We start from the raw sequence: 17,462 nt of genomic DNA, 5'->3' as shown, positions 1-17,462 counted from the left end.
TAAATAACTATGTTATATATAAAAGGTCCAAAAAAGACCCATTAAAACAATTACTAGTTACCATTCTACATTGCTGGAATTGTTTAATAAGTAAATGTTTTATAAGTTTTTAAAAATCTAGCAATGCTTACATATATGTTGAAAAAAAATCTGGAAGACTATGTAAAAATTCTAACAGCATTTTTGGGGGAACTAAAATGATGGTAATTGTTCACTTCCAACTTTCCACTCATCTGTGATATTTTCCAAAATGATCAGAAAAATCAGCAAAGATACATTTACATTTTGGACAAAAAATTGCTATCCATCGAAACCACTTGTAAAAGCTTATAAAAATATAGGGGTGCTTGGGTGGCTCAGTCATTGGGCATCTGTCTTCAGCTCAGGTCATGATCCCAGGGTCCTGGGATCGAGCCCCGCATCAAGCTACCTGCTCTGTGGGAGGCCTGCTTCTCCCTCTCCCATTCCCCCTGCTTGTGTTCCTTCTCTCACTGTCTCTCTGTCAAATAAATAAATAAAATCTTTAAAAAAAAAAAAAAAGCTTATAAAAATATAAATACAGTTGACCCTTGAATAATGCAGGGGTTAGAGACATCACCCCCCCATGCCGTCAAAAATCTGCATATAACTTTTGATTCCCCAAAAACTTTACTAATAGCCTACTGCTGACCAAAAGCCTTACTGTAACATAAACAGTTGATTAACATATATTTTGTATGTCATATATATCATATACTGTATTCTTATAATAAAGCTAAAGAAAAAATGTTAAAAAAATTATAAGGAAGAGAAATTACATTTACAGTACTATACTGATTTTACCAAAAATAATCCATATATAAGTGGATCTATCCAGTTCAAACCCATGTTGTTCAAGGGTCAACTGAACTATATTATACTATAATTTAGCATGACCATTGAGGGAACAGAGGAAAAAGTACATGGAATCTCTCTGCATTTGTTCGTAATAACTGTATATAAATATATAATAGCCTCAATAAAAATTTCAAAAGAAAAAAACCTAAGTCAAAAGAAAAACACAAAACACAAACAAAAATCAAGTGCCCTAAATGCAATGTGGTATCCTGGAGTGGATCCAGAAATAGAACAATTATGGGAAAAATGGTAAAACCAAAAAAAAATCTAGAGTTTCATTAATAGTAACGTATCAGTTAATTTCTTAGTTTTGATATATGTATCATGGTAATATAAGATGTTAATATTAGGGGATATGGATGAAGGGCATATGAGAATTCATTAGTATCTCTGCAACTTTTCTATAAACCTAAAATTATCCCAAAATAAAAAGTTTGTTTAAAAATAAATACAAGTCCTAGGTCCCAATACACACCCATTTATTCCAAATATCCATGTATTTCTAAAAAGCTTTAATGCACAGCCAGAGTTAACAACCACTGATCTGGTGCTTCCCCATCAGATCACTATTTTAGAAAATTTATTTCTTCAGAGTTATCCAAATATCTGGATAATGAAGAAAGTATATTTTAAAAATTCAGATGGTCTTTGGGGCGCCTGGGTGGCTCAGGTGGTTAAGCATCCGACTCTTCGTTTCTGCTCAGGTCATGATCTCAGGGTTGTAGGATCAAGCCCTAAGTCAGGCTCTGTGCTCAGCTCAGAGTCTGCCTTCTCTCCCACCCTCCCTCTACCCCTCCCCACACTGGTGCACTCTGTCTCTCCCTCTTTCTCTCTCTAAAATAAATAAATAAATCCTAAAAAATAATTTAGATGGTCTTCATTAATGATACAGGTTAGCCTTACTACAACAAATATCACCAAAAAGAATGGTCATCATATCAAAGTGTTTTCAAGGCTAATGTGTAATCTGTTTGGTTGATGTGGTTACAATAAAGAATATTATGTAAGCAATGCTTTATTTTTCCTTGTCCTTTCAGGGACAAATAATAATCAGGTTTGCATCTTCCAGAACACTCCAGACCCATCCCCACTTTAGCTATAGACAATTCACTTGGGCACCCACTATGCAGAACACTCCAAGAACCCCCAGCCCACACTCACTTCAGCTCCAGTTGTACCTCCAGGACATACTGTGCATGGAGAGCACCAGAATCCTCTACTCTGTACCCACTTCAGCTCCAGCCATCACACCAGAGTGGTCCTAAAGCAAGTGCCCTGGGACATCCAGCCTGCACCCACTAAAGCTCCAGCCAACCAACCAAAGCTGCCAGACACATACAGTCTATAAAGGGGCTGTTCCTACACAAGGCAATTCCTTCAAGTCTAGGAGAAGTAGTTTTCCACCTAATTCATAGAAACAGAGAGTCAAACAAAATGAGTAGACAGAGAAATATGCCCCATATGAAAGAATAAGACAAAACCTCAAAAAAGAACTAAACCAAATGGAAATAAACAACCTATCTGATAAAGAGTTCAAGATAATCATAAAGATGCTCACTTGACTTCCAGAGAAGAGTGCATGAACTCAGAGAAACTTCAACAAAGAGATAGATAATATTAAAAAGAACCAATCAAAGCTGAAGAATACAATAACTGAAATGCAAAATACAGTAGAGGGAATCAACAGCAGATCAGAAGGTACAGAAGAATGAATCAGCGATCTGGAAAACAGGGTAATGGAAAGCACCCATGCTGAACAGAAAAAATATTTTTTCAGATGAGGGTAAGTTAAGGGATCTCTGAGACAATATCAGGCATTCTAACATTCATACTACAGGGGGTCCCAAAGAGAGAGAGAGAGAAGAGGGCAGAAAAATAACTTGAAAAAATAATAGCTGAAAACTCCTCTGACCTGGGTAAGAAAACAGATATCCAAGTCCAGGAATCACAAAAATCCCAAACAAGATGAATCCAAGGAGGTCCACACCAAGATACAAATTAGTTAAAATGTCAAAAATTAAAGGTAGAGAATCTAAAAATCAGCAAGAGAAAAGCAACATGTTACATACAAGGAAACCCGACAGGAGTATCAGCTGTGATGGGAATGGCATGATATATTCAGTGATGAAAGGAAAAAACCCTATAACCAAGAATACCCAGCAAAGTTATCATTCAGAATTTAAGAAGAAATAGTTTCCCAGGCAAACAAAAGTTAAAGGAGTTCATCACCACTATAGGAGACTTATGAGAAATGTTAAAGGGACTACTTTAAGTGGAAAAGAAGAGGCCATAATTAGAAAAAAAATTATGAAAAGAAAAAATTTCATGAGTAAAAGCAAACGTATGGTAAAGGTAGTAAATCAATCTCTTATAAAACTAATATAAAAGGTTAAAAGACAAACATAGTAAAATCAGTATCTAAAAAATTAGTTAAGGGCCAGGAAATAAAAAGATATGAAATATGACACTATATACACAAAACTTGGAGGGGCAGGTAGTAAAAATTTTGTGTTTTTAGAATGTGTTCAAACTTCAGCAACCACCAACTTAAAATATAAAATAGACTGCTACATACATAGGATATTATATATGAACCTCATGGTAACCACAAAAACCTATAATAGATATGCAAAAAAAAGAGAAAGGAATCCAGGCATAACACTAAAGAAAATATCGAATCACAAAGATAAAGCAAGAGAAGAAAGGAACAGAGAAGAACCATAAAAAGAACCAGAAAACAATTAACAAAATGGCATTAAATATATACTTATCAATAATTACTTTAAATGTAAATGCAGTAAAAGCTCCAGTCAAACGGCATAGGGTAACTGGATTAAAAAAAAAAAAAACCCACCCCAAGACATCTATATGCTGCCTTACAAGAGACTCACTTCAGACCTAAAGACACATGCATACTGAAAGTAAAGGGCTGGAAAAATATATACCATGCAAATGGAAGCAAAAAAAAAAAAAAAAAAAGCCAAGGTAGCAATATGACAGACAAAGTAGACTTTAAAACAAAAACTGTAACAAGAGACAAATAAAGGCATTATATAATGATAAAGAGATCAATTCAACAAGAAAATATAACCCTTGTAAACATCTATGCACCCAACATAGGAACACCTATATACATTAAGCAAATATTAGAAGACATAAAGGGAGAAATAGTAGGGGACTTGAACACCCACTTACATCAATGAACAGATCACTCAAACAGAAAATAAGGAAGCAATAGCTTTGAACAACACATTAGACCAGATAGACTTAACAAATATTTACATAACATTCCATCCAAAAACAGAATACACATTCTTTTCAAGTTCTTTTCATTCCCCAGGATAGATCAAGCCAAAAACAAGACTCAGTAAATTTAAGAAAACTGAAACCATATCAAGCATCTTTTCCAAACACAACAGTATGAAGCTAGAAATCAATTACAAGACAAAACTGCAAAAAACACAAACAGGTGGATGCTAAACAACATGCTATTAAACAACCAATGAATCAATGAAGAAATCAAAAAGGAAATGAAAAAAATACATGGAAACAAATGAAAATGAAAACACAATGATCCAAAACCTTTGTGATGTAGCAAAAGCAGTTCTAAAAGGGAAGTTTATAAGGATACAGCCTTACCTCAAGAAAAAAGAAAAATCTCAAATAAACAATTTAAACTTACATTTAACAGAGCTAGAAAAAGAACAAATCCCAAAGTTAGGAGGAGAAAGGAAATAAAGGTGAGAATAGAAATAAATGAAATGGAGATTAAAAAGCAATAGACCTAAATGTGAGACAGGAGTCCATCAAAATCCTTGAGGAGAACACAGGCAGCAACCTCTTCGACCTCAGCTGCAGCAACTTCTTCCTAGAAACATTGCCAAAGGCAAGGGAAGCAAGGGCAAAAATGAACTGTTGGGACTTCATCAAGATAAAAAGCTTTTGCACAGCAAAGGAAACAGTCAACAAAACCAAAAGACAATGGACAAAATGGGAGAAGATATTTGCAAATGACATATCAGATAAAGGGCTAGTATCCAAAATCTATAAAGAACTTATCAATCTCAACACCCAAAGAACAAATAATCCACTCAAGATATGGGCAGAAGACATGAACAGACATTTTTCCAAAGAAGACATCCAGATGGCCAACAGACACATGAAAAAGTGCTCAACATCGCTGGGCATCAGGGAAATCCAAATCAAAACCTCAATGATGGGACGCCTGGGTGGCTCAGTTGGTTAAGCAACTGCCTTTGGCTCAGGTCATGATCCTGGAGTCCCGGGATCGAGTCCCACATCGGGCTCCCTGCTCGGCAGGGAGTCTGCTTCTCCCTCTGACCCTCCCCCCTCTCATGCTCTCTCTCTCTCAAATAAATAAATAAAAATATAAAAAAAAAACCTCAATGAGATACCACCCCACACCAGTCAGAATGGCTAAAATTAACAAGTCAGGAAATGTCAGATGTTGGTGGGGATGCGGAGAAAGGGGAACCCTCCTACACTGTTGGTGGGAATGCAAGCTGGTGCAGCCACTCTGGAAAACAGTATGGAGGCTCCTCAACAAGTTGAAAATAAAGCTACCATACGACCCAGTAATTGCACTACTGGGTATTTACCCCAAAGATACAAATGTAGGGATCCAAAGGGGTACGTGCACCCTGATGTTTATAGCAGCAAAGTCCACAATAGTCAAACTATGGAAAGAGCCAAGATGTCCATCAACAGATGAATGGATAAAGAAGATGTGGTATATATACACAATGGAATATTATGCAGCCATCAAAAGGAATGAAATCTTGCCACTTGCAACGACGTGGATGGAACTGGAGGGTGTTATGCTGAGCGAAATAAGTCAATCAGAGAGAGACATGTATCATATGATCTCACTGATAATGAGGAATTCTTAATCTCACGAAACAAACTGAGGGTTGCTGGAGTGGTGGGGGGTGGGAGGGATGGGGTGGCTGGGTGATAGACACTGGGGAGGGTATGAGTTATGGTGACTGTGAATTGTGTAAGACTATTGAATCACAGACCTGTACCTCTGAAACAAATAATACATTATGTTAAAAAAAAAAAGAAGCAGCAGAAGAAGAAGAAGATAGCAAGAGGGGAAAAATGAAGGGGGGGAAATCGGAGGGGGAGACGAACCATGAGAGACTATGGACTCTGAGAAACAAACTGAGAGTTCTAGAGGGGAGGGGGTGTTGGGGGATGGGTTAGCCCAGTGATGGGTATTAAAGAGGGCACGTATGGAATGGAGCCCTGGGTGTTATACGCAAACAATGAATCATGGAACACTACATCAAAAACTAATGATGTAATGTATGGTGATTAACATAATAAAATTTTAAAAATTAAAAATTAAAAAAAAAAACAAAAAAGCAATAGAGAAGATCAATGAAACCAAGAGCTGGTTCTTTGAAAAGATAAACAAAACTGATACATTTTTAGCCGATTCATTAAGGAAAAAAAAAGGATTCAAACAAATATCAAAAATGAAACACAAAACAAACCACCACGAAAATACAAAGAACTCTAAGAGAATACTACACAAAATTATATGCCAACAAACTGGACAACCTAGAAGAAATGGGTAATTCCTGGGAACATACAATCTTCCAAAACTGAATCAGGAAGAAATAGAAAATATAAACAGACCAATTACTAATAACAAAATTGAATCAGTAATCGAAAAATTCCCAAGAAATAAAAGTACAGGACCAGATGGCTTCACAGGTGAATTCTACCAAACATTTAAATAAAGAAGACTTAATCCCTACTCTTTCAAATGATTCCAAAAAATAAAAGAGGAAAGAAATCTTCCAAATTCATTCCATGAGCCAAAATTGCCCTGATACCAAAACCAAAGACCCTACCAAAAAAAGAAAACTACAGGTCAATATCCCTAATGAACATACAAGGCAAAAATCCTCAACAAAGTATTAGCAAACCAAATTCTACAATACATTAAAAGGATCATTTACCACAATCAAGTGGGATTTATTCTAGGAATGCCAGAATGGTTCAATATCCACAAATCAATCAATTATACATCACATTAACAAATGAAAGTTAAAAAACATATGGTTGCCTCAATCGATTCAGAAAAAGCTTTTGACAAAATTCGACATCTGTTCATGATAAATTCTCAACAAAGTGGATATAGAGGGAACATAATTCAACATAATAAAGGCCATATATGACAAATCCACAGCTAACATCATACTCAATAGTGAAAAAGTGAAAGCTTTTCCTCTCAGGAACAAGACAAGGATGTCCACTGTTGCCATTTTTATTCAACACAGTACTGGAAGTCCTAGCTACAGCAATCAGAAAAAAAAAGGTATCCAAATTGATAAGAAATAAGACTGTCGCTATTTGCAAATAACATGATACTATACACAGAACACCTTAAAAACTCCACCAAAAATCTATTAGAATGAATTCAGTAAAGTTACAGCATACAAAATTAATATACAGAAATCTGTTGCATGTACACTGATAATGAAGTAGCTGAAAGAGAAATTAAGAAAACAATCTCATTTACAATTGCACCAAAAAAAAAAACCCCAAAATACTTAGGAATAAATTTAACCAAGTGAAAGACCTGTACTCTGAAAACTATAAAATACCAATGAAAGAAATTAAAGATGACACAAATGAAAAGATACACCATGTTCATGGATTAGAAGAACCAATATTGTTAAAATGTCAACACTACCCAAAGCAATCTACAGATTCAATCCAATTCTTATCAAAATAGCAACAGTATTTTTTTAAAGATTTATTTGAGAAAGAAAGAGAGGAAGGGCAGAGGGAGAGGAAGAATCCCAAGCAGACTTCCCATTGAGCAAGGAGCCTGACGCAGAGCTCAATCTCATGACCCTGAGAGCATGACCTGAGCCAAAACCAACAGTCGGATGCTCAACTGACTGTGCCACCCAGTTGCTCCAATACCAACAGTATTTTTCACAGAACTAAATAAATAATCCTAAAATTTATGTGGAACCACAAAAGATCCTGAATAGCCAAAGCAATCTTGAAAAAGAACAAAGTCAGAGGTATCACAATTCCAGATTTCAAGACATACTACAAAGCTGTGATAATCAAAACAGTACGGGACTGGCACAAAAATGGACACATAGATCAACTGAACAGAGAGCACAGAAATAAACCCATGCTTACATGTTCATTTAATCTATAACAAAGGAGGCAAGAATATACAGTGGGGAAAAGAAAGTCTTTTCAATAAGCTGGGCAGCTACATGCAAAAGAATTAAACTGGACCACTTTCTTACACCATACACAAAAACAAACTCAAAATAAAGATCCAAATGTGAGACCTCAAACCATAAAGCTCCTAGAAAAAAACATAGGCAGTAATCTCTTAGACATCAGCCTTACCAACATTTTTCTAGGTATGTCTCCTCTGGCAGGGGAAATGAAAGTACAAATAAACTATTGGACTACACCAAACTAAAGAACTTTTGCACAACAAAGGAAACCCAAATGAAAAGACAACTTACTGAATGGGGGAATATATTTGCAAATGATATATCCAATAAGGGGTTCATATCCAAAATACATAAAAAAAACTTCAACTCAATACCAAAAAAAAAAAAATCCAAATAAAAATAGGCAGAAAATCTGAATAGACATTTTTTGAAAGAAGCCATACAGATGGCCAATAGACACATAAAAGATGCTAAATATTGTTAAGAATGAGGGAAATGCAGAATCAAAACCACAGTGAGAAATCACCTTATACCTATCAGAATGGCTAGTATCAAGATAAGAAATAGACAAGTGTTGGCAAGGATATGGAGAAAAGGGAACCCTGTGCACTGTTGGTGGGAATGTAAATTGGTGCAACCACTGTGGAAAACAGTGTAGTTTCCAAAAAAAAAAAAAAAAAAATTAAAAATAAAAATAACATACAGTCCAGTAAAATTCCACTACTGGGTATTTAACCAAAGAAAATGAAGACACTAATTCAAAAAGATATATGCACTCCTATATGTATTGCAGTATTATTTACAATAGCCACGTTATGGAAGCAACCTAAGTGTCTATCCACATAAAGTCCTAGTGTATACACAATGGAATATTAGCTATAAAAAGAAATGAAATCTTGTCATCTGAGACAATATGGATAAACCTAGAGGGTATTATGCTAAGTAAAATAAGTCAGGCAGAAAAAGACAAACACAATGATTTCACTCATATGTGAAATCTGAAATCAATACAAACAAAATGGAAACAATCATAAATACAGAGAACTGATAGCTGTCAGAAGGGAGGGCAGTGGTGGGGGGATAGGCAAAAAAGGTGAAGAATATTAAGAGGTACAAACCTCCAGTTATAAGTTACAGGAATGAAAAATACAGCATAGGGAATACAGTCAATCATATTGTAATAACATCGTATGGTGACAAAATGCAACTACACTTATCGTGGTGAGCACAGCATAATGTATGGAACGGTCAAATCACTATGTTGTACACCTAAAAGTAATATAATTGTATGTCAACTATACTTCAATTTTCAAAAAATCAGGTTTGCATCAAATTGTGATTCAACTCACCAGGTGGTAGTGGCTTCATATCAGCATCAAACACCAGTAAGTCTTGCTCTCCTTCCCTGAACTCAACACGGAGAATGTCACTAAGAGCTCCAACAAGTTCTGTCACATTTAAGAAGCCCAATTTTTTTGGTGAAAGTTGCTCTTTAAAGATTATCTGTCAAAAAAAAAACAGAAACAACATAAAACATTAGATAAAAGGAATATAACATATACAGACGCCCTTAAACAATGTCCCTTAATTTGGACTTAAGTCAATATGTGAGTTACCTTGAGACCTAGAATCCCTTCCAGGCCAGTTTCAAGTTCCTTTTAAAGCATACGTAAATTGAAGTGAAAATTAGGAGGGCTTTTTACCTCTCATTTTTTTTTTTTTTTTTTTTTAAAGATTTTATTTATTTATTTGAGACAGAGAGAGAGAGCACATGAGATGGGGGAGGGTCAGAGGGAGAAGCAGGCTCCCTGCCGAGCAGGGAGCCCGATGCGGGACTCGATCCAGGGACTCCAGGATTATGACCTGAGCCAAAGGCAGTCGCTTAACCAACTGAGCCACCCAGGCGCCCCCTCTCATTTTTAACAATATTTGATTATAAAGCAAAAGTCTTAAAAAAGGGGGGGATGCACAAAATACAGAAGTCATTACTGGCTATTTATTTTCAGATAAAGAATTCACTACCACTTTCAACATGCAAGAAAGTAATACTATTTTAAAATATTTCCTTAAAATTTTATGATTTCACCCTAGATGTTGAGATTAATAAGCAGGTGTCAGTGTATCTCCTACAGTATTGTTTGATTTTCTTGCCTTGCAAAAGAAGAAAAATTATACCAAATATAGAAAAAATATATATGGGATTTATATGAAATATGTTTGGTTTAAACTGCACAATGAATTGGAAGTTTGCCCTTGTTAGTGAGATCCCCCATTAAAATGTTCAAATTCTTAAACTTCTGTCTTCCTAAGCAAGGTAAAGCAGTTGAGCTAAACATAATTATTTTTCTGTTCCTCCAACTAGAATAGGAAATAAACACTTGCTCTGACTTAATCACCTTGGGGAAAACTGACAGGCACACAGAGGCAAACACTCTGAAAGAACTAACTCCTGACAGAGGACGGGACTGCTGTATACCTTGTTCATGGACACTATGAGACCCAATTCAACTCTTTATGACTTCTCCCAAGACACTTGGAAAACGGGGGCCCAGCATCAGCCAAGTCATGGTTTTAAAGGGTTGTTAATATCACATCTATAGCTAGTCATGAATATCCCGAGAGAGAAAAGTTTGGTAGAAGAAAGGGGAAGGATGAGGGTGAATGAGACTTGTATCTCTACTTCTTTGCACATTACATATTATGGCTTCTTTTCTTTTTATGTTTGTTAGTCTCTTTAATGGTTCATCTTCTCTGTAAAGTGCCTAGTACTATGAATATGCAAGTCAGTCAAACACAAGACTAGGCTAGGAAGGATTTCATTAATTTTTTTAATACATGATATTTAGGAGTCTCAAAAAAGTATACAGCAAAACTAAGTCTCTGACCCACTCCCATCCTTCAGTGGCCCAGGAGATCACGTCCCTGGAGGGAACCAATCATTCCAAGTTTCTTGCATTAACCATCATCATCAGTTGCTTGAGCAACTTTCTAGAAACTGTCAAAATCTGAACACACATCATGCTTCAGCATAATAGACTATATCTGTTGTACATTTTTCAGTCAATACAGAGATAATCCCATATCAGTACATGACACAGTTGAGTTTTGCTTTCTGATTCTGAGAATCAGTATTAAGTTGGTTTTGTCCACTGACTGATATGTCAGATATATTTCTTCCTAATTCCTTTGTTATGTCTCCAGCTTTACAGACTCCCAACCATAAGCAAAGAAGTAATTGATGTATTTCTACTCCCACTCTCCTTCATTTCTCTCTTCCACCTCCAACTCAATTTTAACTTAGAATTTAAATTTATGCCCTCTAATATATGAATATATCCTATTACATGATTTCATTTCCTCACCGTGTGGATTTTGCAGATGACATACTCTAGTGCAAAAACTATTTTCTGCATTGATAGCTGGATCAAAGGCTTGGTCAGACTCATGCTCTATGACTTTAAGTGATACTGTGTTTATAAAGAAGCATGTAATGTCTGGTTGTCTCTTTTTTGGTGGTGTCTAGAGCCATTCCTGGTCCATACCTAGATCTACTATTAAGGGTTTTAACATAGTGAAATTCTATCAATTCTTATTTGTTACTTAGTTGGAACATTTTATAGATATGCTCCCCTCATCTGCTACCTGGTAACCCAGTCATACCAGTTCATTTAGCAAAGCCAGGATAAGTGATTTGCTCTTTATCATTTTTTCAAGAAAATAAATTGGTTCTCTAACAACCTCTAAGATGACCAGTTAGTTTTTAATATCATAAGAACTCACAGAATTAAACATATTTGATGAACTTCAAACCACTGCATGTATTATCATCACTGATACCTGAAATAACTCTTCAAGTGGATTCCTAAGCCCTTCTGATGCGAACCTAGTCTTTAATAGCCTCCTTATTAGTCTGGAATGATAAGATGTTCCAGGTTCATCATATCATTCCAAGAATATGATATTCCTGGAATATATTATGTTTATACAATTAAAATTATCCCATAATTGCTTCCACATATGCCATAATTATTAATATGCCCTATACCACATTACACAACAGTCTCAAAATTGATTAACAGTACTAACATTACCACTATCAATATAATAAAAGCAATTATTTTTGCCTATGCTGACCCTTATCATTTTGTGGCATTGTTCTTTATCTACATTGTAAGACTATAGCCATTACATACTATATTCTCTCCTTCTAACCCTCATTTGGTCTTAGTTTTACAAGCAGCACTCACTGTCAGTTCTTTTGTCAATCTCCCTCAACAATTCTAGTTTTCTGAAGTTCATTCTCCAGTAGACTCCTTGAGATAGACTCAAGGGAACAAGAGTTCTTGAATCCTTGCATGGTGATAACAGCTTCTCTGGCGCTCTATAGTTGAAGGTTAATTTTGCTAGCTATAAAATCCTTAGCCTACATTTTTTCCCTTGAGTATATGAAATAGGTTACTCCCTTTTCCTCTAACATAAAATATTGCTGTGAAAATATCCATAACCTAATTCTGTCTCCCTTATAAGTCACTTGCTCTTTTTGTTTAGATGCCCAAAGGATTTTTAAGTCCAATAATTTGATGTGGGTCTTTCTGGTGAACATTCTCAGATATGTCATGTGTTCTTTCAATACAGTTTCAAATCTTCCATTTCAGTAAAGTTCACTCAAACTATAGTTTTTAGTATTTGTTCTGTCCTACTCTTCAGTTTTATTATTTATATGTTGGCTCTTCTTTCCATGTTTTCAAAGTCTGTTACTTTCTCTTAAATCTTTACCTTTCTTTGTTCATTTTTTCCTCACATATTCTTATGAAAAATTTCAAATACCTCTCTGTCAAATAAATAAATAAATAAATAAATAAAATCTTTAAAAACGGGGGGCACCTGGGTGGCTCAGTCGTTAAGCGTCTGCCTTCGGCTCAGGTCATGATCCCAGGGTCCTGCTCCAGCAGGAAACCTGCTTCTCCCTCTCCCACTCCCCCTGCTTGTGTTCCCTCTCTCATTGTGTCTGTCAAATAAATGAAATCTTTAAAAAAAAAATTTTCAAATACAACAAAAGGTTAAAGACTTGGACAATGAACATCTACCACCTCAGTGATATAATTATTGGTATTCTGCTATATGTTTTATCATCTATCCATCCATCTACCTACCAATCCATCTTATCTTTTTTATACATTTTCAGAGTAACCTCCAAACATCAATACCCTTCACCCCAAAATGAGTTAGCATGCACATAATTAACTGAGTTCAATATGTTAGCTTTTTAAGGTAAAATTGACATACAGTGAAACATTTAAAACTTAAGCCTACCAATTAGCTTTGATAAAAGCAAAACTGTGTAAATTGGGATTTTAGTGGGCACATCATTGACTGTATTCTTTAGGAAGCTCATGATGTGACTCAGCCCCAGAAAATATGTCAGACCTGGAAATATTTCAAACTTTTAAGTATATATATATATAAATGGCACTTAAAAATCTTTAGAGTAGAAGAGATAAACCAAGAAATGGATCTATAGTTCATTTCTTTTTAGAGCTGAATACTCCATTGTTTGGATATACCATTATTTACCCATTGACCTACTGAAGGACATTCTAATCACTTCCAAGTTTTCACAATTATGAATAAAGGTGCTATAAACATGTGTGTGCAAAAAAAAAAAAAAAAAAAAAGCAAAACTGTGTAACCCAAAGCCCTGTTCAATATACAGAACATTTCCATCAGTTCAGCAAGTTCTCCCTTTCCCAGAGACAAACAACTCTTTTCCACCACAGATTAACTTTGGCTATTCCAGCACTTCACATGGAAGACATCCTACAGCACTATTCTGTGTGAGGCTTCATTCAACACCGAGTGTTTCTCAGATTCATCCATGTTGGTTCATGTATTAGCTTATTTCTTCTTAATGGTGAATAAGTATTTCATTGTAAAAATATACCATAATTTCTTTATTCATTTTCCCATTGGTGAATAATAGGGTTGTTTTCAGTTTTGGCAATTAAGTATAAAGCTATTATAAATATTATGTGCAAGTCTTTTGGTGGGGGGGGGACACAGGCTTTGGTTTCTCTTGGAAACTAAGAGTATAATCCTGGGTCAAGGGGGTAAATATATAATTATAAGAAACAGAACATTTTCCAAAGTAGTTGTACCATTTTATACTTGCATCAAAAATGTATGAGAGTTTACATTTGTGCTTTGTGCTATTAATCACTCACATATCTGCATTTGCAAACTGTTCAGATCTTTTTGCAATTTTTTTTAATGGAGTTGTCTGGCTTTCTGTAATGGAGCCTTTTATAAAATGTTCTTTATGTATTCTGGATTTAAGTCTTTTTTTAGATGTACGATTATAAATATTTCTTCCTAGTCTGTGATCTGCCTATTAATTTTTAAGTAGTCTCCTAAATATAATTTTAATAAAGTCTCATTATTAATTTTCCTTTAAATGATTATTGCTTTCTATGTCCTAAGAAACTCATTATCCCCAGGTTGTGAACATGTGTTTTCTTCTAGGTGCTTTAATTTTTAACTTTTTCATTTGGATTTATGATATATCTCAAATTAACTTTTGTACATGGTATGAGGTTGGGGTTGAGGTTCATTTTTTTCCTTTATGGATATTCAGTTGTTCCAGCATCATTTGCTGAACAGATTTTCCTTTCCCCATTTAATTCCTTTGGCACCTCTGTCAAAAACCACTTGAGTGCATATAAGTGGATCTCTTCATGTATGCTCCTATATAACAAATTCATGCATTTTTCAATGTTTACAAATAGCCTGCAGGAATTGTGATGAAAAATGTAATGAATCTAGAGCATAATAACAATATTGAGACTTCTCACCCTTGCATGTGTTAAAGCTAAGTCCTCTTGCATTTCTCTCAGCTATGTTTAGTAGTTTTCAGTGTAGATGTCTTACATTTCTTTGTTAATCTTATTTTCAAGTTACTTAAGTTTGACAATAACAGAAATTTTTAAATTTCTTTTTCAAATTGTTTTTTGCCTTTATATGGAAATGTAACATTTTTCAAATAACCTGTATCTCTGGCCTTAGTAAATTCACTTGTTAGTTTGAGTAGCTTTTTCATGGATTTCTTAATATATCCTACATGGACAACCATGTTTCCTACAAATAAAGACAGTTTTTACTTCTCTTCAGGTTCAATTTGTGTCTTTTAGGAAATTTGTCCATTTCATCTAAGTTATGAAATGATTGGCACAGTTGTTTATAATATTCCCTTATCATCATTTTAGATCTGTAGGATTTATAATGACAAAATCTTTCTTTCATGATACTGCGATTTGTGTTTGTTTGTTTGTTTTTAAGTATCCAGTGGTTCACCACTTTTGGTGAACTTTCAAAGAATCAACATTTGGCTTTAATTTTCTCTTAATTGTTAATTTATTGGTTTCTGTCCTTAGCTTTATCATTTCATTTCTCCTACTTGTTTTGAGTTTACTTTGCCCTTCTTTTTCTAGCCTGCTTAAGGTAAACCCCTAGTTCAATGATGATTTTATATCTTTCTTCTTTTTTAATTTAGGCATTTCAGAGCTATAAATTCCCCTGTGAGGACTGCTCTGGCTACATCTCACAGATTTTGATATGTTGTATTTTCATTATCATTCAGTTGGAAATGTTTTCTAATTTCCCTAATAATTACTTGAAAAATGGTGTTTAATTTCCAAATTATCTGAAAGGCTAATACTTAAATAATTTACTGTTTGACTTGTAATTTAATCCCTTCTTAATCAGAAAACATACTCTAAGATCTCAATATTTTGAAATTGGTTAAGACTTATTTCTATAGCCAACTAAATGTTCTATCTTGGCAAATGTCCCATATGTACTTGAACAGAAAGTGTATTCTGCAGTGTTGAGTCTAGTGTTCCATAAAATAGACCAAGATGGTAGAGAGTGTGGTTCAGATTTTCTATGTCCTTATGCATTTTTTAGCTATCCTATTAATTGCTGGAAAAAGAAAATCTATTTATGGAATTCATTATTGTCAATTTTTGGATCATTTATTTTCAAATATTAGATAAATACACATTTAAATGTTGTGTCTTCCTAAGAATTGATCCTTTGCCCTTCCTAAGAACTGATCCTTTACCAAATGGTCCTCTGATAATACATATTGCATTGAACTGTTTTATCTGAATTTTTTAATTCAGTTTTTATGCTTATTTCATTTACTGTCTTATTCATCTTTTACTTTCAGTCTCTGTCTTTATATTTACAGTGTGTTTCTTGTTAATGTCAGCTAGTTGCATCTTGCCTCTACATCCGGTCTCATAATTTCATTAATTCTAATATTTCACCCACTTACATTTATGAAATTAATATAATTGGATTTACAGCTACGATTTTGCCATTTTTTTAAGTAGGCTCCACGCCCAGTGTGGAGCCCAACATGGGGCTTGAACTCACAACCCTGAGATCAAGACCTGAACTGAAATCGAGAGTTAGATGCTTAACTGACTGAGCCACCCAGGCACCCCACTATTTTTCTATTTAATTTCTTCTGATCCCATCTGTATTCTATTCCTCTAAACCTTGTTCCATTGTCTTTCAAGCAAGACAGCTGAACACTAAACCCTATCTTCCTTTGGGTTTACTGAGTATTTTTGTATAATTCCATTTTAATTTCTCTACTGGCTTACTAGCTGCAACTCTGCATTTTTATGGCTGTTTTATACATCCTTAACTTTTCAGTACTACTGTACTACCTAACAAAATATAAAGAGCCTTACAACCTATAGCTCCACTCATTATGCTATGGTTTTCGTGTGTATTACATCCACATATCTACATGTTACAAACCCAATTACACAATGTTATAATTTTTGCTTTAAGCAGTCATATATTTAAGTGATGAAAGGGAAGTCTTTTATATATATACCCATTTACCATTTCCTGTGCTCTTCAATTCTTCCTGCAGATTTGAGTGCAACCTAGCATCATTTTGTTCAGCCTAAAGAATGTTCTCTAGAATTTCTTATACTGCAGGGCTGCTTACTATTAATTTGCAATTTTTGATCATTTGAAAACTTTTTTTTTTTTTTAGGATTTTATTTACTTATTTAACAGAGACACAGCGAGAGAGGAAACACAAGCAGGGGGAGTGGGAGAGCGAGAAGCAGCTTCCTGCTGAGTAAGGAGCCCAATGCGGGGCTCGATCCAGGACCCTGGGATCATGGCCTGAGCCGAAGGCAGACACTTAACGACTAAGCCACACAGGCACCCATGTCTTTTACTTTCATTCTTGAAAGATACTATCACTAGATATAAAATATTGGCCTAACATTATTTTTCCTTTGAGCACTTTAAAGATATCCTTCC

The 17,462-nt window shown here is 34.9% G+C and overlaps 1 protein-coding gene across 1 annotated transcript in view; it reads right to left on the bottom strand.

The window, feature by feature from the left end:
• Positions 1-17,462, bottom strand: part of TDRD5 (tudor domain containing 5) — a gene marked incomplete at its 3' end in the record, with an annotated part of 65,262 nt that overhangs the window by 15,964 nt on the left and 31,836 nt on the right. The window contains exon 7 of the mRNA XM_032393432.1: positions 9,467-9,620. Coding sequence (XP_032249323.1) covers positions 9,467-9,620 — 154 coding nt within the window. The remainder of the gene's footprint in view (positions 1-9,466; positions 9,621-17,462) is intronic.

The sequence above is a fragment of the Phoca vitulina genome, unplaced genomic scaffold (genome assembly GCF_004348235.1).
Source record: "Phoca vitulina isolate PV1807 unplaced genomic scaffold, GSC_HSeal_1.0 scaffold73, whole genome shotgun sequence".
NCBI classification, from domain to species: Eukaryota; Metazoa; Chordata; class Mammalia; order Carnivora; family Phocidae; genus Phoca; species Phoca vitulina.
The sequence above is the reverse complement of the archived record's forward strand: the minus strand, read 5'-3'. Positions and strand labels throughout refer to the sequence as shown.